At 34.8% G+C, this 23,804-nt stretch overlaps 2 protein-coding genes across 2 annotated transcripts; one reads left to right on the top strand and one right to left on the bottom strand.

Moving 5' to 3' along the window:
* The first annotated feature begins 5,685 nt into the window (after positions 1-5,685).
* Positions 5,686-10,598, top strand: LOC110459958 (cytochrome P450 4F6-like). The gene is made up of 7 exons (XM_021512532.1): positions 5,686-5,766; positions 6,204-6,266; positions 6,438-6,564; positions 7,564-7,699; positions 8,614-8,737; positions 9,545-9,740; positions 10,454-10,598. The coding sequence occupies exons 1-7, from the start codon at positions 5,690-5,692 to the stop codon at positions 10,559-10,561; spliced, it is 831 nt and encodes a 276-aa protein (XP_021368207.1). The 5' UTR covers positions 5,686-5,689; the 3' UTR covers positions 10,562-10,598.
* A 3,791-nt stretch (positions 10,599-14,389) lies between these two features.
* On the bottom strand, positions 14,390-18,319 carry LOC110459821 (GTPase IMAP family member 7-like). Its single transcript, XM_021512276.1, has 3 exons — positions 18,221-18,319; positions 16,096-16,156; positions 14,390-15,728 (listed from the first exon to the last, which is right to left on the bottom strand). The coding sequence occupies exons 2-3, from the start codon at positions 16,154-16,156 to the stop codon at positions 14,728-14,730; spliced, it is 1,062 nt and encodes a 353-aa protein (XP_021367951.1). The 5' UTR covers positions 18,221-18,319; the 3' UTR covers positions 14,390-14,727.
* Positions 18,320-23,804: the final 5,485 nt, after the last annotated feature.

Consider the following 23,804-nt stretch of genomic DNA (forward strand, 5'->3'; position numbering starts at 1 on the left):
CCACGAATAAAAATATATAAATAAAAATAAGCTAACATTTTCAAGCCGAAGAAAGATTGAAACCTTCCCCTTCTTTATGTTTTGTTAATTTGGACCCCTTTAATGATTATAATAATATTAACTCAGGAAAAGGAAAACACAACAAAACAATTTCATATATGTAGGTAATTTACAAAGTTGATATCTATAGTTTACCATCATAGCCCATCAAAGCCATAGAAAGCTTTCTTGTCTTTAAATGGTTTCTAGAAACATATCAAATTACACTTGATTCAATAACCACGCTCATTAGAGATATGCTCAAAGTTAGTACACGAAGTGACTAACGACCTAAAAACAGTGAAACTAGCATCGATAAAAGACATATATAAAACGTTTGCTCAATAAATGACTAATTTTCATAAAAGTCTCGAATACATGTATATTAGTTGAGGGTACGTAGATTGTTACAAATTTAACTTAAATTAAACTATATCCAGACATTTAATTGGTAATATTATGTTTTAGATGAACTTTTCCGAATCCATGACTGCAAGACTAGCAGCATTAATGAAAAACAAGATGTTGGTCGAGTGGATCTCCTTCATACCGAGTTACAGGCCATACACCCTGACACCGCCGCAGTTATCCTCAAATCATCGGAACCAAAACCGAAAGGCCGAGGTCAAATATACAGCCTCTTTACACCATTTCTTGGTGAGATACTAAGTAATACCTCAGGTGTATTTATCTTGGTGAGAATACTAAGTAACACCTCAGGTGTATTTATCCTAAATACACTGAATGGCAGTTGATACGCGCCTTTCAGAGATCACAATATGTGGAATGATATTTATAGATTTGTTTAGTGTTGCATACTTTTTAACGGTCTGTTAACCCTTTCACCACTGTATATCATTATGGTCCAGATCAATGCATGGTAGAGTCTACTAAAGTTATATAGGGGTGAAAGGGTTAAAGTAAATGGAACATGTAGCGAGAAGTCTAGACTTCTGTGTAAAGGCAGGTTTTATCCAAATAAATCCATCCATGGAATCAGATTAGCTATATAAGCCAGTAGTTTATCTGTTTATTCCATTGTTTGTCTTGACCATTGAATGGTATGTAAAAAGAAGAAAATGTGGTGAAACCTCTTATTGTTGATGCTCAATAATTTCTCGGTTATCATTTTGAATTTCAACAAGAGAATGCTCACTAAATAGTTAAATTTAGGATTTATTTCTGTAACCGTTGGTTATAGAGCAAGTCATATAACAGCATACACATTTACGAAATTCCTAACATCTAAGTGTTATCTTTCCATCGGAGCACACTAATCCGCACTGTGCAATTGATTCAATCTAGGCACCAATACAACTAAAAAATCTACCAAAAAATGAACCCGTACACAATTTCTTCCTATTGATATTGCTATTGCAACACTTTTGGCTTTTCTCTCTCTTTTCTACTTTCTTTTCATCGGTATCTCCCTATAAACATTTTCAAATGCTCAATAATTTCTCTGTTATCATTTTGAATTTCAATAAGAGAATGGTCACTAAATAGTTAAATTTAGGATTTATTTCTGTAACCGTTGGTTATATAGCAAACCAGCGTGAAGTTGGTTACTTATTCAATATTGGGCTAGCCCAATATTTAATGAGTAACCAACTTCACGCTGGTATATAGCAAGTCATATAACAGCAAACACATTTCCTAAATTCCTAACATCTAATGAAAACGAAAAATTAACGATTATGTACTGAAATTCGAAATTATGTCCAGTGGGCATCTTTAGCCTGGGCTATCGTTGATGCCGTTTTGCATGTAGATACCTTAGAAGATGCCCAGTTGGGGTATAGGTGTGAAAAAGCGGCATCAGACCTATAACAATATCCCGTGGCCTGTTGAAAACGAAAAATTAACGATTATGTACTGCAATTCGAAATGATGCCCAGTGGGCATCTTTAGCCTGGGCTATCGTTGATGCCGTTTTGCAGGTGGATACCTTAGAAGATGCCCAGTTGGGGTATAGGTGTGAAAAAGCGGCATAAGGTATATAACAATATGCCGTGGCCTATTGAAAACGAAAAATTAACGATTATGTACTGCAATTCGAAATGATGCCCAGTGGGCATCTTTAGCCTGGGCTATCGTTGATGCCGTTTTGCATGTGGCTACCTTAGAAGATGCCCAGTTGTGGGATAGGTGTGAAAAAGCGGCATCAGACCTATAACAATATCCCGTGGCCTGTTGAAAACGAAATATTAACGATTATGTACTGAAATGCGAAATGATGCCCAGTGGGCATCTTTAGCCTGGGTTATCGTTGATGTCGTTTTGCATGTGGATCCCTTAGAAGATGCCGAGTTGTGGTATAGGTGTGAAAAAGCGGCATCAGACCTATAACAATATCCCGTGGCCTGTTGAAAACCAAAAATTAACTATTATGTACTGAAATTAGAAATTATGTCCAGTGGGCATCTTTAGCCTGGGTTATCGTTGATGTCGTTTTGCATGTGGATCCCTTAGAAGATGCCGAGTTGTGGTATAGGTGTGAAAAAGAGGCATAAGACCTATAACAATAAGCCGTGGCCTGTTGAAAACGAAAAATGATCGATTAGGTACTGAAATTCGAAATGATGCCCAGTGGGCATCTTTAGCCTGGGCTATCGTTGATGCCGTTTTGCATGTGGCTACCTTAGAAGATGCCCAGTTGGGGTATAGGTGTGAAAAAGCGGCATAAGCCCTATAACAATAGGCCGTGGCCTGTTGAAAACGAAAAAGTAACGATTATGTACTGAAATTCGAAATGATCCCCAGTGGGCATCTTTAGCCTGGGTTATCGTTGATGTCGTTTTGCATGTGGATCCCTTAGAAGATGCCGAGTTGTGGTATAGGTGTGAAAAAGCGGCATCAGACCTATAACAATATCCCGTGGCCTGTTGAAAACCAAAAATTAACTATTATGTACTGAAATTAGAAATTATGTCCAGTGGGCATCTTTAGCCTGGGCTATCGTTGATGCCGTTTTGCATGTGGCTACCTTAGAAGATGCCCAGTTGGGGTATAGGTGTGAAAAAGCGGCACAAGCCCTATAACAATATGCCGTGGCCTGTTGAAAACCAAAAATTAACGATTATGTACTGCAATTCGAAATGATGCCCAGTGGGCATCTTTAGCCTGGGTTATCGTTGATGTCGTTTTGCATGTGGATCCCTTAGAAGATGCCGAGTTGTGGTATAGGTGTGAAAAAGAGGCATAAGACCTATAACAATAAGCCGTGGCCTGTTGAAAACGAAATATTAACGATTATGTACTGAAATTCGAAATTATGTCCAGTGGGCAGCTTTAGCCTGGGGTATCATTGATGCCGTTTTGCATGTGGAAACCTTAGAAGATGCCCAGTTGTGGTATAGGTGTGAAAAAGAGGCATAAGACCTATAACAATATCCCGTGGCCTGTTGAAAACGAAAAATTAACGATTATGTACTGCAATTCGAAATGATGCCCAGTGGGCATCTTTAGCCTGGGTTATCGTTGATGTCGTTTTGCATGTGGATCCCTTAGAAGATGCCGAGTTGTGGTATAGGTGTGAAAAAGAGGCATAAGACCTATAACAATATCCCGTGGCCTGTTGAAAACCAAAAATTAACTATTATGTACTGAAATTAGAAATTATGTCCAGTGGTTATCTTTAGCCTGGGGTATCGTTGATGACGTTTTGCATGTGGATACCTTAGATGATGCCCAGTTGTGGTATAGGGGTGAAAAAGCGGCATAAGAACTATTATGTTAGGTACATTTGAATATCAAACTAGCCCAATATTGAATAAGTAACCAACTTCACGCTGGTATATAGCAAGTCATATAACAGCAAACACATTTCCTAAATTCCTAACATCTAAGTGATATCTTTCTATCGGAGCACACTTATCCGTACTGTGCAATTGATTCAAACTAGGCACCAATACAACTGAAAATCTGCCAAAAAATGTACCCGTACACAATTTTTTCCTTTTGATATTGCTAATGCAACACTTTAGGCTTTTCTTTCTCTTTTCTACTTTCTTTTCAGCGGTATCTCCCTATATATATTTTCAAATGAATGTGACTTAGTCTCATACTGTCAATAACGGGTCAAAGGTCGTTATATATTGTTAGTACGTCTATAACCCAACCGCTTTACTTCCTTTGATGACGAAAGAAGACTAAAAATTCTAAAACGATTTTAAGGATTATCCAAAATTGAACTTTGTACGACCGTGTTAGGTTTTTAACTTTGAGTATAGGGACGTTGTGTTTGTTTTGGAATTTCACATGATAAACCAAGTGAGTGTTCAACTCTATTCAAAGGGTATGTATGTGTTTGAAAATGAAAGTGTGTCCAAAAAGGAAAGACGATTTTGACTTTCAGTGTCTTCACTGTAAAATATTTATGTTAATATATATATATTCCTTTTTGGGAAAGTTGTGTTTTTATAGTGCTTTGAGTTGCTGGTGTTTATTAGCTAAGCATGTGCTGTATTTAGCCAACACACCGAGGGCAAAAAAAATATGTCTATCGATCAAGCATCGGTATTCAATTGGTATATACTTATCTATACCTTAATTGTTTTAGGGATTTCTTCCTTTTAAGACGCACCAAGCCGTATCTTGTGCTGTCTTCTTCACGTTCTGTTTTTACGTTTGCCGATTTGTTTTTCATTTCCTCGAATAATTCCTGCGGTAAACTAAAAAGATTGGTCTTCGACTGGCTTCGAACCGACAGCTAAATGCAAAGCACTATTGCTTTACTTCATAGGTAGCTTTGTAACTATTTTTTCTATTCTCTATGTAACTAATTTTATATTTTATGTGTTCCTATAATGTTTGTGCTGTGACATACGCTCGCGTTATCTCGAAACTTTGACAAAAAATTATGTCAGTACTAAATTTTTACTTACATATTAATTTCTGTAAAATGTTTACATCAAAATTGTCTTCTTCGAATCATGAGTTTATATTTGGTTATGTTGTCATTTATAATTGATGTTTATATTTCCAATTGCTATCTTTGAGAGGTGAAAATAGTCTAGTAGTCAGTAGTGGCTCGAAATGGGAACGAAACAGGAAGTTGATCACAGCCGCTTTCCATTTTGAAGTTTTGCGTCCCTATGTCAACATATACAACGAAGCTGTGGATACTTTATTGGTATGAAATTTTAACTTTCAATCACATATAAAAATTGATGAAAAAACAAACCAAATTACGTATTGCTAGGATTTCAATATTATTTTTAAGATCAAAAAGACCCATCAACACTCAATAGTCATACCGTATAAAAGACATAAACATTTTTCCAATTGTCAATGTCTTTTATGTCTTAATTACAAAACTGTATGATAAGCGTCATATTGAATTCTTCATTCGTGAACTTTTTTTTCTTGGTAGTTACATCTCTGATTTCCTCGCCGACGATGTTTGCATTTCACAGTTGTTTCAATACTCACTTGCTTGCCACTAGCATGACGAGTTTTGTTCTGTAAAACGTTGACGTACAAACTAACTATAGACTAGAGACATGATTAAAGGTCACCATTATAATCTCACGAGGAGTTAGCATATGTATGCTGACTCCTTGGTATCAAACAATTACCATTAATGTAATTATTTACTACAAACATAATACTTACAAATTTGTTCTAATAAATATTAAGTGTTGATATAATGCACTCTTTAAACCTGGCTACTCTGAATATCATTTTGCGGTGCTCTCTATCATGTAATGAAAATATCCAGGAAAAGTAAGTATGCTTCTAAAACACTCACACAATCAATCAAAGTATTTCGAAATTGTTAACAATATAAGTATCAAAATGTGAAAGTGTATCTCAAATCAGTCTTAATTTCTATAATCGAAGGAAAAAAGTTATTTGTTTGTTCGACCTAGTCGTACTTATGATGTAACCCTTGACAGTTCATTGAAAACGATTATTAATTGATAAATAGCAATACAAGCAAAACATATGTTAATTTCAGTAATAAAGCTGTTTTATTTATTTTTCTATCAGAAGCGGAAGTAATAAAAGCACAATAAAAATAGAATTGGTTTGTGTGCTTTATTTCTCAGTAACTTTTTGTCATTACACAATCTGTTAACTTATGCTGTAACCTATTTGGCTTTTTTCATTGTTGATAAAAATAGCCATCGTCTTAATATATTTCGATTACTTGATTCCAGTGAGAAGCATCCTTACACTGAAGCCGTCCACGAGATTATGAAACTTACCATGGAGCGAATCAGGTGAAATGCCGCTACTTAAAATGACAACGGGTATAGCATATTAATATAGATGATAACAACATATCCTTATTACAATAAGCAAAAACAATTGACAACACATTTGAAGCTATTTTGGCACTGTAATTTATCATGTTTCTTAGTTTTTACTTTCATCGTTTTCCTTAATTACAGTAAACCATGGTACTTCCTATCTTTGATTCTCTACAAGATGTCTGCCACTGGAAAAGAGTACATGAAACATGTGAACTACGTGCATAGATTTGCTGACGAAATAATTGCAAAACGAAAAAAGGCTATAGTACGTACACTCCAATTTATAATTTTAGATCTGTCCTTATTTTAGACCTAAGGTAATGACAATGTTTAATTGTGTTGCATCATGCATTTTACTAGTAATTGTAATTTGTAATATGCTCATATGTTACTAAGGTAAACTAGAAATCTATATAGTAAATATCTTTTTATTTCAAATTCTATCGTAAAAACCAAGTTCTACACTTTGTGATATAAATAATATCTGTGATTAAAGACATCATATGATCACTTCAATGATTTAATAAGGGGAATGTACGTCATTTTAGAACATTAAAATTGGGTTTGAACACGAGACGATAATGTCGAAAGTTTCAGTAAAATCTCATATTCTAGTTGCCTGTATAGACACGAAAAACAACGTTCTTTCCCCAATTTTAAACACTCTTTAACAATCAGGATGTTCATATTTTATTGAAAAACTAAATATTTATCTCGCTATAACTAAATTATAAAGCTTAGTAAAACACTGCGAACTTTGTTGGCATGTTCCCATGACGCGTCACTATACAGAAACCTGACTAAACAGAAATGACGAGGCAGCCATTTTGTAAAGGTCGTGATTGTTTGGGCCTTTTTTTAAAACTCCATTTTTATTTTTATTTTACTCGTGATTTCATTATTGTAAACCAGTGAACTGTTATTGTGTCATCAGTCTGAAGAACCCGACAGTCATCGATACTTCAAGCATTAACAAATTAACTGGTTGTGCTATATGAACCTTTATACAATCTGTATTTACCAACTCCAATTAATATATAAACCTTTATACAACCTGTACTTACCAACTCCAATTACTATATAAACATTTATAAAATCTGTACTTACCAACTCCAATTACTATATAAACCTTTATACAATCTGTACTTACCAACTCCAATTACTATGTAGATCAGAACGAATCCGTTACAGAGGATGCTTTATATCAATGCATAACATTAACTGATATAACATTCTAATATATATGTTTTATGTTTGCTATCAGACAGATGACCCGTCGTTACTTCAGAAAAAAAAGAAGCTGGATTTTCTGGATATCATAATGACAGCTAAAGACGAATCCGGATCAGGACTGAACGATGAGGAGATCCGTGATGAGGTCAATACATTCATGTTTGCAGGTATGTTATCTAAGTTTCTTAAGTACCTATACTACATAAGCCTAACGGTAGATGATTTTTAAAATACAAATAAGCAGGCTGACATGTCACAAACAAGGATTTTATTAACGGTTCTAAGAACAAGAAGTGTTGTATAGGACCAAACGTATAAATATATACTTAATATTATTATATTATATATTTAAAATTAGTCTTACATTTAAATAAACGTTCATGTAATATTTTGGAATACATAACGAGAAAAAGTTTAACAAAATATAAGAAATCAAAATGCAAAAATCGGATTGATAATTAAAATGATAGTCGGTCACCATGAAACTATTCAAAACGATATATACTGAGACAGAAAAAAGATGGATATAATAGTTCAGTTTGATGAACACAATGTGTATCGCTAAATATGTGAGCATAAAAGATCAACAAAGCAAATAAAGTTGATTATCGCTAACGTTTTCAAGCCGTGTATCGACTATCTTCAGAAGTAATAAAGACAGTGCAGACAAAGAGATTTGTCAAATTTTGTTTATGTTTTTTGAATTGTATTATTGTCTCATGGTGACTGTTTTTCTCTGTTTTATGTTGTGATATGTACATTTTCAAGTTCCTGTCTTGATAAAGGGGCAGATCGCCCTGAACATTTGACAAATTTCTTTGTCTGCACTGTCTTTATTACTTCTTTGCCCATCTATCTATTTAAGTAATACACATCCAACAAACATTTGTTAGTTCGGATCCAGTGCCAATATTGGATCATACTTTCGTTATTACTGATGAGATAATATATCTATATAAAGACAATTACCAGCCATTCAGGTACAGCAGAGGTTTTAGGAAATAATACATTATAACGTCGTGATGATGATGGCTATCGGAACACCCGAAGGTATTACCTCCATTTGTGTCTCTTCTTCCAGGACATGAAACTACTAAGGCAACAATGGGTTGGGCCATATACAACCTTGGAAAGTACCCAGAGGAACAAGAAACACTTTTCCAGGAAGTGTGTGACCTAACGGGAGACCGGAAGAACATAGAGTGGTAAGAAAATGATGATTTTCTTTTTAAAATAAACCGAATTATTATGAAATATCACAACTTGGACCCCTGGTCATAATACCGTACAATATCGTTGTCATGATGATTTAGTCGTTAAGGTATCGTTCTACCGTAAGCAGTTATGGCAGTTCAGAGTACTTGGAAATTGTCTTCTGAAACAGCAGAATACAAAGTCGTCAAAATTCTATAGACCATGTGATAAATATCTTTATTTGAAGTGAAATTTAATTTTCATCTTCCTGTACTAGTTAATCAGTTTGATAATAGAAAACTTACCTAAATCCATTGTTTCCACTACTTTAGTCTCCTGTGGCTGGGTATATTTTCCGTGACAACGCCATAGGAAATAAGCCTGGCCGAGAATGAATCAGAAACTTGCTATATCTCATACTTTTCCTTGTTTATCACACCGACATGTTAAACAAGAAATATTCACACTGCAACATCTGAAAATCTATCTGAAACGTCCAAACTAGGTTTGCCAACTTGATTGTAGGGGCGTTTGTATTTTCGAACGATCATTCATCTTATAGATTAGTTGTTCCGTGGATATCGAAGACGCATGTTTATGTGTATGTTCGTGGTAATTGTGGTAACGACTCTAATGATAGCCGATAAATTACAAAGCAGATTCATAAATGGCGAACACACAACTCCGGAGACCATGCTGGTTATTACATTACTAACTTTATTAGTAAAGAGTTACTTCCCGTGTTCCGGTTGGGTACATACTAAAGTACTGATTATATAAGATGGACATTACATCAATATCTTTCAATTTCTTTATAGGGAAGATCTTGGTAAACTTCAAAAGATGTCGATGTTTTTGCATGAGACTTTAAGGATGTATCCACCAGCAGGATCAACTACCCGATCTTTGACAAAGCCACTAGATATCGAAGGTGTGACAATCCCCGCAGGAAATTTGATTCACGTCAGTATCGTTGCCATTCACTACCGACCCGATGTCTTCCCAAACCCAACTGTAAGTGTTCTAGGGATTAATTAACCAAGACAGATAATTTGACTCGTTTTTAATGCATCATTCAATTGTTAATACAGTCGTCCGATCTTTTTGCTTTTGAGATACATTACATAAATTAAATAGTTTTGTCTAGATCTAACATTGAATGGTTCTCATTTGAGAATGCTCAGAATGCATTCAAAGACCCTGTTGACTTTTATGTACACGGTTAATAATGTGTGAATCGCTTTGAGACGACCTACGAACTAGGTTGTGATAAAACAGTATATAAGAACCTCGAATTATTATTATTATCGTCTCAAAGCGGTTCACACATTATTATCCGTAGTTATAGGGCCTTTGCAACTAGTAAATATCTTTATCGACTCCCTGGGGAGCATAAAGCCGGTGCTGCCATTTCGGCGCTCACAGCTAGCATTCTACAATTCTTGCACTGCACAACTACGTACTCATTTACAGCTGAATAGACTGGAACAAGTGGAGTAAAGTATCTTGCTCAAAGATACAACATAGTGTCGTGCCGTGACATGCAAATGTGTCCCAGGTTAATAGTTTTTAAGTTCTTTAGACTGTTGGCAATTCTATTCGAACAAACTCATAACCTTCTCGTATTTTAATCACAACACATGAAGATTGTTGTTTTCTTGACTGTTTACAGATAGAGAATATATATTTTAAAAGAAATATCCAAACACACGTTTTTATTTTTGCAGGAATTTCGTCCGGAGAGATTTTTACCAGAAAATACAGAAAACAGACGTCCTTACGCTTTTATACCGTTCGCAGCTGGACCGAGGTTTGTTTGCCTATGTTTTTGTTAAAGTTATTCAAATAATACAGTGATGTGCCATATTTAAATGTGTACTTATTTCATGACGACTCATACTTTTTTTTTTATTATTATCTTTTAGGGTGTATCTGGTGATATATTGACCTTTTTGTGGACAAGAAATGCTAGAATTTTAAATTAGCTTTGAACCCGAATGATGTGTCAAAGTAATCACATTGGGTGTACGAAATCGGCCATTTTGGATTAATATACTTCCGATATTACATAATTATCCCGTATAAGTAAAACAAAGGGAATTAACAGGGATCACAAGGATATTTAAGATAATTAAATGTATACAGATGTAGGTTATACACATATTGTCTTTGAGATATAACAGTAGAAATTTGGTATCTCCAATATTTATATTAACTTACATAAAGCAAGAAACAAACTCGAATAAATACAAAAATTGCCATATTTTGCGTAAACATATACACTGTATTAACAATTCTGTCAGATTAACCTGTTTTTTGTTAAGGCAGTTAAATGTCAAAAAGTAGCTTCATGATAATTTTACGTACAATTCTGCGTGAAACCAATACACATCAAAAAAGAGAGTTGAATCAAGTAGTACCTTATATATTGCGATTTCTCTGTGATATTGTTTATTTTTGTCTTAACATAAATTTGAAAATAAAGGGTAATAATGCTTAGATATTTTTTTTTCTAAATTTCCTGAACCTAAATATTTTCTCATTTGTTTCAATAAGTATGGTTTAATTTGCCAGAACTATATATATATATATATATAATAATAAAAAGTGATTAAATGTCCATGTGAAGGAAGTAAATATAGAAAAAATAAAATTAACGACCGACTAAAAAACTAGCTGCTTTCACCCTTCACAGGTTTTCATTTAAAACCAAAATCATTTAAAAACATTTGAAAAATCATTTAAAAATGATTTAAAAATCATTTAAAAACAGGGCTCATTGTGTGTTTTTTTGGTTTTAAAACCAAAATCATTTAAAAACAGGGCTCATTGTGTGTTAATTTGAGCCCTGTGAAGGGTGAAAGCAGCTAGTATTTTAGTCGGTCGTTAATTTTATTTTTTCTCTCTCTCTCTCTCTCTCTCTCTCTCTCTCTCTATATATATATATCAATACAGATATTTACCTTTGAAAGTAAAATCTTTTTAAATAAGCGTTCGAAATGTAGTATTTAACACAAGTGCTTTTGAGAATAGTTACCCTCCATTTTATAAATACAGAATTTCATTTGAACAACCATCATCAACAAGGGTATTAAGAGCCCAATTGAAAGGTCCCATACTACTTGAAGTGAATCCCTAGAAATTTAAATTTCATTAGTATTGACAGCTTTCAGCGGAGTTAGGAGTGCTCCTTAAACGTGCATAACGTCTGACTTCTCTCAGGAATTGTATTGGAAAAACCTTTGCGATGAACGAACTGAAAGTATTATTGGCCAGAATACTTAAAAGGTACGTGTGTTTGTCCTTTTTCGTACATATTCTTTTGGCTTTGTACCTTCTTTACTTTAAATTGCAATGATAAAACGGTTAAAACCTTTTATATTTCATTAAATCGTTTCTATATATAGGGATTTACGCATTTTTATAGGACTCCTGGACATATTATGATATGGCATGGTCAATAATAATTATCTTGTCTGAGACGTTATATTGCCAGTTTAAATAAGCAGCTTATATGACGTTGGAATATATGTCAAGGTCACTATCAAAAGTCAAAATGTTTGTTTGCTTCTTAAGAGCAGCAATATGCTGACAATTAGGGCTGACTATTAGTGCATGGGGAGGCATCGCTGAATGGAAAGTGTGGAAGTGAAATAAAAAACAAGCGCTTTGTTCTTTATTATTAAAGAGGCTATTGTAAATATCGTACTCTGTGCCGTTTTATTTTCATTCAGATTCAAGGTCGTGTTGGACGAAGACCATGAAGTCATTCCTACCCCACTGATGACACTACAAGCCAAAGATGGCATCAAAGTCCGTTTTGAGGAGAGATGAGAACCCAGTTTTCTGTAAAAAGTGTTCTTTCGGTGTTTTACTGTTTCTTTCAAATGCTGCAGAAATGATGCCTCCATTTAGCATAAAGCGTTCCTGTTTTAAATTTAAAGCGTTTGGCATACATGAAGGGTGTTTCCTACGATGAAATATAAATATTTTTAAACACTACTTCTAAACACTCTGAAATAATAGCAGATATATTTTTACTCAATCTGGAAGGAAACATCCCTGGGCGAAATGGATTCTATTTTGTATTAAAAACAAATATTATACCCCAATGCTCGGTGCAGGGGAGCGAGACTCAATAAGGAACATACACCTTTGCCTCCCCCCAGTTTTACCTGTGTTTTGTATAGTCTTATATTTCATCGGTTTTAAACTTTTTCTGACCTTTGAACTCTGTCACACCCGTATTACCTTAACTATAACAAGGTTCGACAAGTTTGATATGGAGCATTTCAATGCCTTTATCTGGGAGTATTATAGCCTATTAAAAAACTCATTTTAGGCCTAGGAATGTGGCTAAAGAGAAATTACTCTGTATCTGAAACACACGAACCAAAGTCGCTATAGACATGTAAGTGAATCAGATGAATAGTTATATAATTATGCTTTAGTCTTGAATGAAATACAATTTGGTAATCAGGCAATCTTGCCTATTGGAGCTTTTAAATATTGTTGTGTAATATTAAACTGAATTAGAGTACTATCCGTGTATTTCTGTTATTTGTTTATGACAACGAATACAACAAGAGAATACAGAAGGATCAATTAATCATTCAAACACCAAATCCATAAAACTAGAATAGAATATGCAAACTTAGACCGTCTTAAATCAGAAAACAGTTTTTGTAAATATTATGATTTGTTTGAAAAATGTGTCCGTAAATAAAGATAAAGGTACTTTATGTCGACAGGTTGATAGCCTTTTATACCAGCTACATACTGGTAAAATTTACTTATGCTAGGCCTACTTGAGCTAGGGGAATAGTCATTTAAAAATGTAAATATGTTTGACCCCTGTTAGCTTGAATGTAAATCATGTTCATTCAAATAAGCAAATTTGATAGTCGTCCACTGCAGCTACAAACTGTTAAAATGACACGAATTTCTGCCTCTTATATTTGAAAAGAATCGATTAAATTGTTTTAACATATTTGGACCTCGTGACTTTGAATAAAGAGCAAAGTTGTTCATAAATACCTTTAATATCCGATTTTCTGAGATATTTCCTGTTAAGTTATCATAGCCTTTTTACCTTAAGAGGTTAAGAAGAAGTATCTTTTATAAATATCAACACATTTCATCACTATGACGTTGTGTATGAACAACTTTGACAGCCGTTAATGTCAGCTTCCTTTGTTAAAAAGCATGACCCTAGGGCTCTCAGGACCTGAAAGGATAACCACTACCGAAAACTGAAAGGTAGCCTCTTACCTAAAACTGGTTCCTGAGTGAAAATGCGCATTAGTGGCTTTCATGTAATACCAAAAATATTGTTCATATTTACACTATTTTCAAAATATTCTGTTTTTAGAAATTTGACCTAGAAAGTGTGTTACGATCATTCAATTGAACAAACTTGCAAAAAAAAACCTCATGGCCATTAACCTCTTAGAACTGATGAAGATATTTGGAAACTAAAATAGTATATTGTAACCTGGACAATTAACCATTGACTGTAAACAGCAAAAAGAATTTTGAAATAATGTCAAAAATCACACACCAGTAAGAATTTTAACCTCACTTTTTCTCGCTCAATAAAAGTCCTTAGAAAGAATAAGCACTTACCAAAGTCTACAAATTACATATAACTCAGTGAATGCTGTGTTATGAATAAGCAGTTTATAAACTGAATATTTCTTTTATTTACATCAAGTTATTCATTTTATTGCTAATAAATGAATAATGCGTTACACACTAACATTGATAGATATTATTCCGTTTACTCGCTGCTTAATGGTTATTATAAGAGGAAGTTTTGTGCGACATTCCAATTAAAACAAGCAGTGTCCTTGATTTTAAGCCGATGAGGAATAAACGATATGAAGCAAGGTGGAATGTAAACTTCTCCAGAGTTGTGGTTTAGGATATTGTTGATGTTTATGTCATCTAACGAATTGTTGGTAAATGTTTTTTAGATTATGAAGTCTTCAAAATGAACAAATCATTTTTTCAGTTGAGTTACAGCAGCAATGACTCCGGTAACGACTGTTGTTGGGCCCACTGCCAGTACACCAGCACATACAGCGGCCCCGCCTGCAACTTTAGCGACGCCAACAAGGATCTCTTTCCTTTTTTCATATTTCATTTTGTCATTAGCTATTAATCGCCATTTTTTTCTTTCAACAAGTGCGTTCCGAAGGTCAACAATTTGTCTCTTAAGTTTTTGTTGCTCTTTGTATTGTTGTTCTGTTGGCTTTCCATCTTTACTTTTCCTTTTTAAAGATTCCAATTCTTCGTGGGCCCGGTTAATTTTGTTTTGGATTTTGTGGTTTTCATTCAGAATTTGTTCCATTCTTTTGTTGATCTCGTTATTTTTCTGATCAAACAATGCGTTTTTGTAATACTTGCTCCTTCCACCATTTTGTTTGACAAGTTTTTTGACCTTGTCAATAATCTGCTCGGCCGATTTTTCCTTTTCAGCATTCCGACTCGTGTTTGAAATAGCAACAACACCCCCTTTACATGACTTTATGAACTTTTTACAGTCATCTGAAAGGTTAGAAATATACTCTTCGACATCATCGCCATCTTCGTCGAGTGTTTCTTTACCAGTAAAAACAACAATTGCATGTGAAAGAAATTCTTCACCAAGCAACTTCTTTATCAAATGAAATGCTTCCCCGTCTTTGTTCGCTATGTTCCTTTGTCCTATTTTCATCAAAAAGAGGAAAGCGTGGACTCCGGGACAGGCTAGATAAGTACATTCCATCAGCTGAATCTTCAATTCTTCTTCCTTCATAGTAGTGTCAAAAATCCCCGGTGTGTCAACTACCACTAGCTTATTGCCAAATCTTTCTATTTCGTCAACACTGCATTCCTTAGTAACAGATTCACGGCTTGATGAGGATTTAAATACCTTCTCCCCAATCAATGTGTTCCCTGTGGCGCTTTTGCCTGTACCAGTTGTACCAACTAAAACAATCCGCAAATCACCCAGAACATCTACAAAATAAAAGTTTACACATGGAATCGAACTATATAAGATGATATATGGTATTTAACATTATATCTAATTAAAGCAGGACTGATGCGGCTTTAAATATGATATTTTAATATGCTCTCTTTATAAGTAAGTACTCAATGTTTTTAATGTCTATTTATGTTTGCAGAAAAGGTTTGTACGTTTTATACACAAGACTAATTAGATTTCAGTGTGATAATTGCATCTCGTCAGACTAGAAATGAAAGTCCATTTGGTACTCATCCGATTAGTTTCTATAACACTATTCCAGTGAATGATAAAATAATTTTATATGTTTACTGAAAATGCATTGTGATACTTGGAATATGACTTTATTCAGTTGCATACCTATCACATCATTGTTTAGACTTCGATTTGAGCGAGGAGCCCATTTGTCGCCGGTTGCCATCTGGAAAAAAGTAAATGATTGCAGTAGGTATGTTTGCTTTAAATGAAAAATACATCACTACAAACTACGTTGTTATATGAACGGTATTTGACCAGTACAATATTAATATTTAATTTGATCGAAATGTTATCTTTAATTACCCAACCCATTCCTTCTATTCATATTCAAATATTGACAGAACATTCATATTTGTAATTTCATTTATATGCCAAAATCCTGTTTATTGATTTGGGATTGCTATATTTTCCTCATATTTAAACCAGATAAACCGAATTTATATCACTGAAAAAGATGGTTTTTTGTCATGTGCAATTTGGAATTTTTCAAAAAGAATGTCTGGGAAAATACAAAATGTACAAATACGAATGTACCTACCAAGTTAAACCTATATACATAGACAATAAAACATAATGACATGTTGACGTCAACCTCGGGCCGTTTTTCTGAAATACATAACTAAAGGGGCATAACCACTGTTTAAGGATTAATTCATTCGTAATCATAAGGATTAACTGAATGTCAATATGAATATATATTGGAATATAAGTAAAAAGTCATTAAAAAGTAAATGCTTATCGATAAAGAGTACGAGAAATGATGAATCATAGAAAGGTCATAGAAAAGTGTAAATAAATACACCCGATTTATCCAAGGCATGAAAGTTTGTATTTAGTTTGTATTCAGCAGTATTTTTTAACGAATTGTTTTTATATAAAACGTCAAAGAAAAAACACAAGGGAATACCGAAATGTTAAAAAAATGTCATTTAAATACAACCTTGATATCACAAGGGCAAAATATGGGTAACAGACTTTTGGTTTACTTACAGACATTTGAAAAGCAATCAAGGAAAACAATACCATGGTTTTAGGAAGAATAAAAGTATTCTGCCTCAACAAGTGCATTATAGGTAAAATCTAAGTATTATGACATTCTCAGAGGTAAGTAAAAAGTGGGGTAGTTACACAAAACATACTTATAAGCATAGCTAAAAACGTCGATATTCATACCGCACGAAGAAAATGAATGAAAAGTAGTTACGTTCGAATAAATCGCACGCCAACAGTCAAACAGTCGAAAGGGAGCAACCACAAGTTTAACACGTCATTTGTAATCGGTCAAAGGGTAACACACATTATATATCACGTGATTAGTTAAACATCAGTTTAACACATAATTAGTCATCAGTCAAAGTGTAACACACATCAGTTTATCACGTGTTTGGTTATCAGTCAAAGTGTAACACACATCTGTTTATCACGTGTTTAGTTATCAGTCAAAGGGTAACAAACATCAGTTTAGCACGTGATTAGTCATCAGTCGAAGGGTGACAAATATCAGTTTATCACGTGATAAGTCATCAGTCAAAGGGTACACAGTTTATTACGTAAAAAGGGTAACATAAGTTTGTCACGTGATGAGTCATCAGTCAATAACTAGTCCAACAGTCATAAGTCAGCTAAAAAAGTGTGTCACGTTAAGTAATTTTAGGAGGAAAACTGCTTAATAGACAATCCATAGAAAGCTAAGTAACAGTATAATTTAAAATCGGGATGACGAAAACTAAGTTATCGACATCATTACCGAAGAAACACATCACGAGACACTACTAAAACATAGTAAATCCAACGAACAATCAATCACAAACGAACAATCGATCACAAACGAACAATCAATCACAAACGAACAATCGATCACAAACGAACAATCGATCACAAACGAACGATCGATCACAAACGAACAATCGAGCACAAACGAACAATCGAGCAAAAACGAACAATCGATCACAAACGAACAGTCGATCACAAACGAACAATCGATCACAAGCGAACGATCGATCACAAACGAACAATCGATCACAAACGAACGATCGATCACAAACGAACAATCGATCACAAACGAACAATCGATTTACCACAATCTATGGTTAACCTCATATTGGTAAAATGTTTACACTATGTATTTCTAACAAGAATGGAAAGGTGCATTTTTCAATTAAAATCGACTTTCTATATTTCTTATTTTAACAGCACAATAAAAGAGTTAATCGCACCATATATTTACCTTAGAATTATTGCGATGTCGTAATTTAGGTTTGTCCAGCCAAAGTCAAGTGCATTGACGAAGATCTAGTTATGTTGTTTTATTTACTCTGGACTGTGTGTTATCAGTCACGGTGTTGTGTAATATGTCCTTTATCTGAATTAAAGTCATATGAACGTTATCTTAATGTATAAATGTATAAAATCGGTGAGCAGGTTTGTTTTAGGGACAGCGGAGGTCTTTATTACATGTAAACCACGCTTTTCCATATCATACAACGATCTGTCATTGGTTCAGTGTGAGATAAATCTCACATTAGTTCATGGAATAGGAACGAACTCTGTATTTGATAAGAGCTTTGTATTGCGTATCTAATGATCAACACTTTTGTGACATACTTTATATTTGTGTCTACTATAATTGGATGGGTTGATCTATTGACTTTTTTCTTCAGGTGTAACATGAATGTATTGGTAACGTAAGGCTAAACATTATATGATTGACTTACATTGAAGATGTTATAGAATGATAAAAACATACCATTGAACATTTCTTGACTATACCTAGTTTTGACAACCAAAGTTAAAGTCTTGACAAATAGACAGAAGTCCTTTTAAAACTTGGATGATGGGCCTATTATTTTACATAAACATGTTTTTCTCTGTAGAAATGCAATTCAAAATCTGAGAGTAACGCGTAATTGATCAAAATATATCTAATATCTAAATTGTTTATTTTTTTTATTATTAGAATCATTAACCAGATAGGTTTAAATATATCATGAGAATATGGGATTTAGTCGGAGGAAATCCGGAAATTTGGTTTGGTTTCTGTATTCTTATAAAAATCAAGCTCAACAATATAGGATCCAGCCAGGACCGCGACTGACCAGCATCAGTGTTATCGATCGTGTTCATTTGGACATCACGTGACTACACACAATAACAATCTGTATACGCTCAGTCGAGGGGCGCCGTGCGGGATATATGGATGTTACAGCTGTGTCAGATACGGATGTAATCACTTATTATGTGTGTCCTACGTTAATCTTTTGAGAGAATGTGGGGGCCATTTAAGTAATAATCATGGCTTGTCTGTCCGTCCCTTTGTTTTCAACTCAAATTGCGTATATATCTAAATAATGTATCCTATTTAGACGAATTCTGTATGGATTTACATGCACACATACTAAGATTGAAATAATTTTTGTGCAAAATCCGCAAGATGAAAATAAGTAATTATTGACATATACTTTCTTACTCAAAACATGAGTAAATCTTGCACTTTGATATTATTACAATTTTCTTGGTAAGGGTTAAATATGGTTTCGGACTTATTGACTTATTGAATTTTATGAAAGCGTTGAAAGTTGACAATTTAGGTAGGACATTTAGGGAGAAATGCTGAATGAAAAGTACCAGTGTCATGGGAACATACTTTTTTATGTGGTCCAAGAGTGCGATATGAAATGTTTTGGTGACATAGTGTTCAGTCTGACAGTCCTGTAGGACGTACGTTAAGGAGACAACATGTGAATTGTGATAGAGGAAGAGTCCTGGGACGTATTAGAGAGACAATATGTGAATTGTGATAGAGGAACAGTCCTGGGACGTACGTTAGAGAAACTACATGTGAATTGTGATAGAGGAACCGTTCTAGGACGTACTTTAGAGAGAACAGTCCTAGGACGTACGTTAGAGAGACAACATGTGAATTGTGATAGAGGGACAGTTCTAAGACGTACGTTAGAGAGACAACATGTGAATTGTGATAGAGGAACAGTTTTAGGATGTACGTTAGAGAGACAACGTTTGAATTGTGATAGAGGAACAGTCCTGGGACGTATGTTAGAGAGACAACATGTGAATTGTGATAGAGGAACAGTCCTAGGACGTACGTTAGAGAGACACCATGTGAATTGTGATAGAGGAACAGTTGTAGGACGTACGTTAGAGAGACAACGTTTGAATTGTGATAGAGGAACAGTTCTAGGACGTACGCTAGAGAGACAACATGTGAATTGTGATAGAGAAACAGTTCTAGGACGTACGTTAGAGAGACAACATGTGAATTGTGATAGAGGAACAGTTCATGGACGTACGTTAGAGAGACAACGTTTGAATTGTGATAGAGGAACAGTCCTCGGACGTACGTTAGAGAGACAACATGTGAATTGTGATAGAGAAACAGTTCTAGGACGTACGTTAGAGAGACAACATGTGAATTGTGATAGAGGAACAGTTCATGGACGTACGTTAGAGAGACAACGTTTGAATTGTGATAGAGGAACAGTCCTGGGACTTACGTTAGAGAGACAACATGTTAATTGTGATAGAGGAACAGTTCTAGGACGAACGCTAGAGAGACAACATGTTACTTGTGATAGAGGAACAGGCCTGGGACGTACGCTAGAGAGACAACATGATAATTGTGATAGAGGAACGGTGCTGGGACGTACGTTAGAGAGAAAACGTGTGAATTGTGAAAGAGGAACAGTCCTTGGACGTACGTTAGAGAGGCAACATGTGAATTGTGATATAGGAACAGTTCTAGGACATACGTTAGAGAGACAACACGTGAATTGTGATAGAGGACCAGTTCTAGGACGTCTGCTAGAGAGACAACATGATAATTGTGATAGAGGAACGGTGCTGGGACGTACGTTAGAGGGACAACATGTGAATTGTGATAGAGAAACAGTTCCAGGACGTACGTTAGAGAGACAACATGTGAATTGTGATAGAGGAACAGTTCTAGGACGTCTGCTAGAGAGACAACATGTGAATTGTGATAGAGGAACAGTTCTAGGACGTACGTTAGAGAGACAACGTGTGAAATGTGATAGAGGAACAGTCCTGGGACGTACGCTAGAGAGACAACATGTTAATTGTGATAGAGGAACAGTTCTAGGACGTACGTTAGAGAGACAACGTGTGAATTGTGAAAGAGGAACAGTCCTTGGACGTACGTTAGAGAGACAACATGTGAATTGTGATAGAGGAACACTCATAGGCCGTACGTTATAGAGACAAGGTGTGAATTGTAATAGAGAAACAGTCCTAGGACGTACGTAAAAGAGACAACGTGTGAAATGTGATAGAGGAACAGTTCTAGGACGTACGTTAGATAGACAACATGTGAATTGTGATAGAGGAACAGTTCTAGGACGTACGTTAGATAGACAACATGTGAATTGTGATAGAGGAACACTCATAGGCCGTACGTTAGAGAGACAAGGTGTGAATTGTAATAGAGAAACAGTCCTAGGACGTACGTAAAAGAGACAACGTGTGAAATGTGATAGAGGAACAGTTCTAAGACGTACGTTAGAGAGACAACCTGTGAATTGTGATAGAGGAACAGTCCTGGGACGTACGTTAGAGAGACAACATGTGAATTGTCATAGGGGAACAGTCCTATGACGTACGTTAGAGAGACAACATGTGAATTGTGATAGAGGAACAGTCTTATGACGTACGTTAGATAGACAACATGTGAACTGTGATAGAGGAACATTCCTATGACGTACGTTAGAGAGACAACATGTGAATTGTGATAGAGGAACATTCCTGGGACGTACGTTAGAGAGACAACATGTGAACTGTTATAGAGGAACAGTCCTATGACGTACGTTAGAGAGACAACATGTGAATTGTGATAGAGGAACATTCCTGGGACGTACGTTAGATAGACAACGTGTGAATTGTGATAGAGGAACATTCCTGGGACGTACGTTAGAGAGACAACATGTGAACTGTGATAGAGGAACATTCCTAAGAGACAACATGTGAATTGTGATAGAGGAACAGTCCTGGGACGTACGTTAGAGAGACAACATGTGAATTGTGATAGAGGAACAGTCCTGGGACGTACGTTAGAGAGACAACATGTGAATTGTGATTGAAGAGTGAAAGTCTTGTGATTGTACACATGCAATAAAATAATTATATATAATTAAACTAAATAGAATTAAGAGCATTACGTCATGCTTTTAAACTCAAACGACAAACCAGTAGCTCCGTCACAACCGCACTACCTATACTAATTCATCCTGTTCTTAAATATTTTACATATAGCAATATATATTTTGTACTAAAAAGATATAATAAATTTTATATAAAATATGTCCCTGCATACACAGTGTTTTCGCATCACGGTCTGATTTCATGTCATTTCGATGTGTTATATTAGTATAGTGGGGTACAATACTAAAACTTATTACGTTAAATATATTCTGGAACCCAATTCTTTACTAGTATAGTAATGTGCGATACCTAAATATATCACAAATGTTCCAGAACCTGAATACTTGTGATTTATTTCACTTATTTTTCTTGTTCTGTGCGGCGGTATTCAAGTTATCAACACAATGTATGAATATATACACATGTATCACAGGATTGGTTGAAATTGTCCTAGCCCTATTAGTTGGCTACGGATTCTGGATTGTCATTCCGATACTTTGGAGGTACTACACCTTCTGTCAACTGGTCAAACCATTTAAGTCCAACTTAGAAGCGCATTGGTTTTGGGGACATCTTAAAACTGTAAGTTGGAATTGCTCGCAATGATATAAGAGCTAAAAATAATTGTTGTGCCAATAAAATGACTACGAAAAAAAAATGTTTGTGGTTTTCCGCATGATATTTTTAAGAATGTAAACATCAGTCGATGTCTGTTACTTCAGCCTAACATGTCAACGAGCTGGTACAATTGTTTTACAGTAGATAATAATATACAAAATAAACTGGAGGCGATAAACACAGTATATCACACTTTACCAGACAGAGAGTGTGTGTATATTGGGCTATTGTCGGTCAGAGTTCAGATTGCAAAGGGTCAGCGGTGGAAGCATGCCTGTTGCCAAGTGTCATTGAAAATTGATTTTAGCAATCAATAATTTGCTATACATGCTAAAGCTAGTGGCTGGTTAATTTACATAGAGTAAGGCTTTACGCATAATAACTAAATAACCGACATTTTAACTGGTTAGCTGATGCATCTCTCTTAGAAGATCTTTCATAGTAACAGGCATTTTTGCATTTCAGATTTTTGAATAATACATTTTTGTAGAAAAACCTCTTACGCTGATATATATTAGCTGCAAAAAATATACTAAACATTTTGAAATCAATCGGTTTGTTTATGCATTTCTAATCAGGATTTAGATGCAGTATCCAACCTTAAAGTCACTGAGTGCGGTTATTTGGGAACATATACGAGGTTCCACAAGATAAATATATGTCTTGTGTATGTAGAAGTGGTAACAAATGTTGATCCACTTAATAGAATAGGAGATTGTTTATGTAATGTATCAAATTCAATGGTAAGTATTTTATCCGTTTGCTGGAAATATACATGACAAAAAAAGTATTCATGAAAGTGTTGTGTTGGAAATAAAATAAATTTAAATAATAAATCAATTATAAATGTATATGATATACTGTTATGTTTTGATGAATATGTCAGAGTCTTTGACTGCATCAGTAGCGAAAGGAATGGCAAAAGCAACAAAGAACATGTCAATGTTTTGGATGTCCTTCATACCGATTTTACAGGCCATTCATCCTGATATCACAGCGGTTATCCTTAATTTGCCAGAAAC

Source organism: Mizuhopecten yessoensis, unplaced genomic scaffold, assembly GCF_002113885.1.
Source record: "Mizuhopecten yessoensis strain PY_sf001 unplaced genomic scaffold, ASM211388v2 scaffold1319, whole genome shotgun sequence".
Taxonomy (NCBI): Eukaryota; Metazoa; Mollusca; class Bivalvia; order Pectinida; family Pectinidae; genus Mizuhopecten; species Mizuhopecten yessoensis.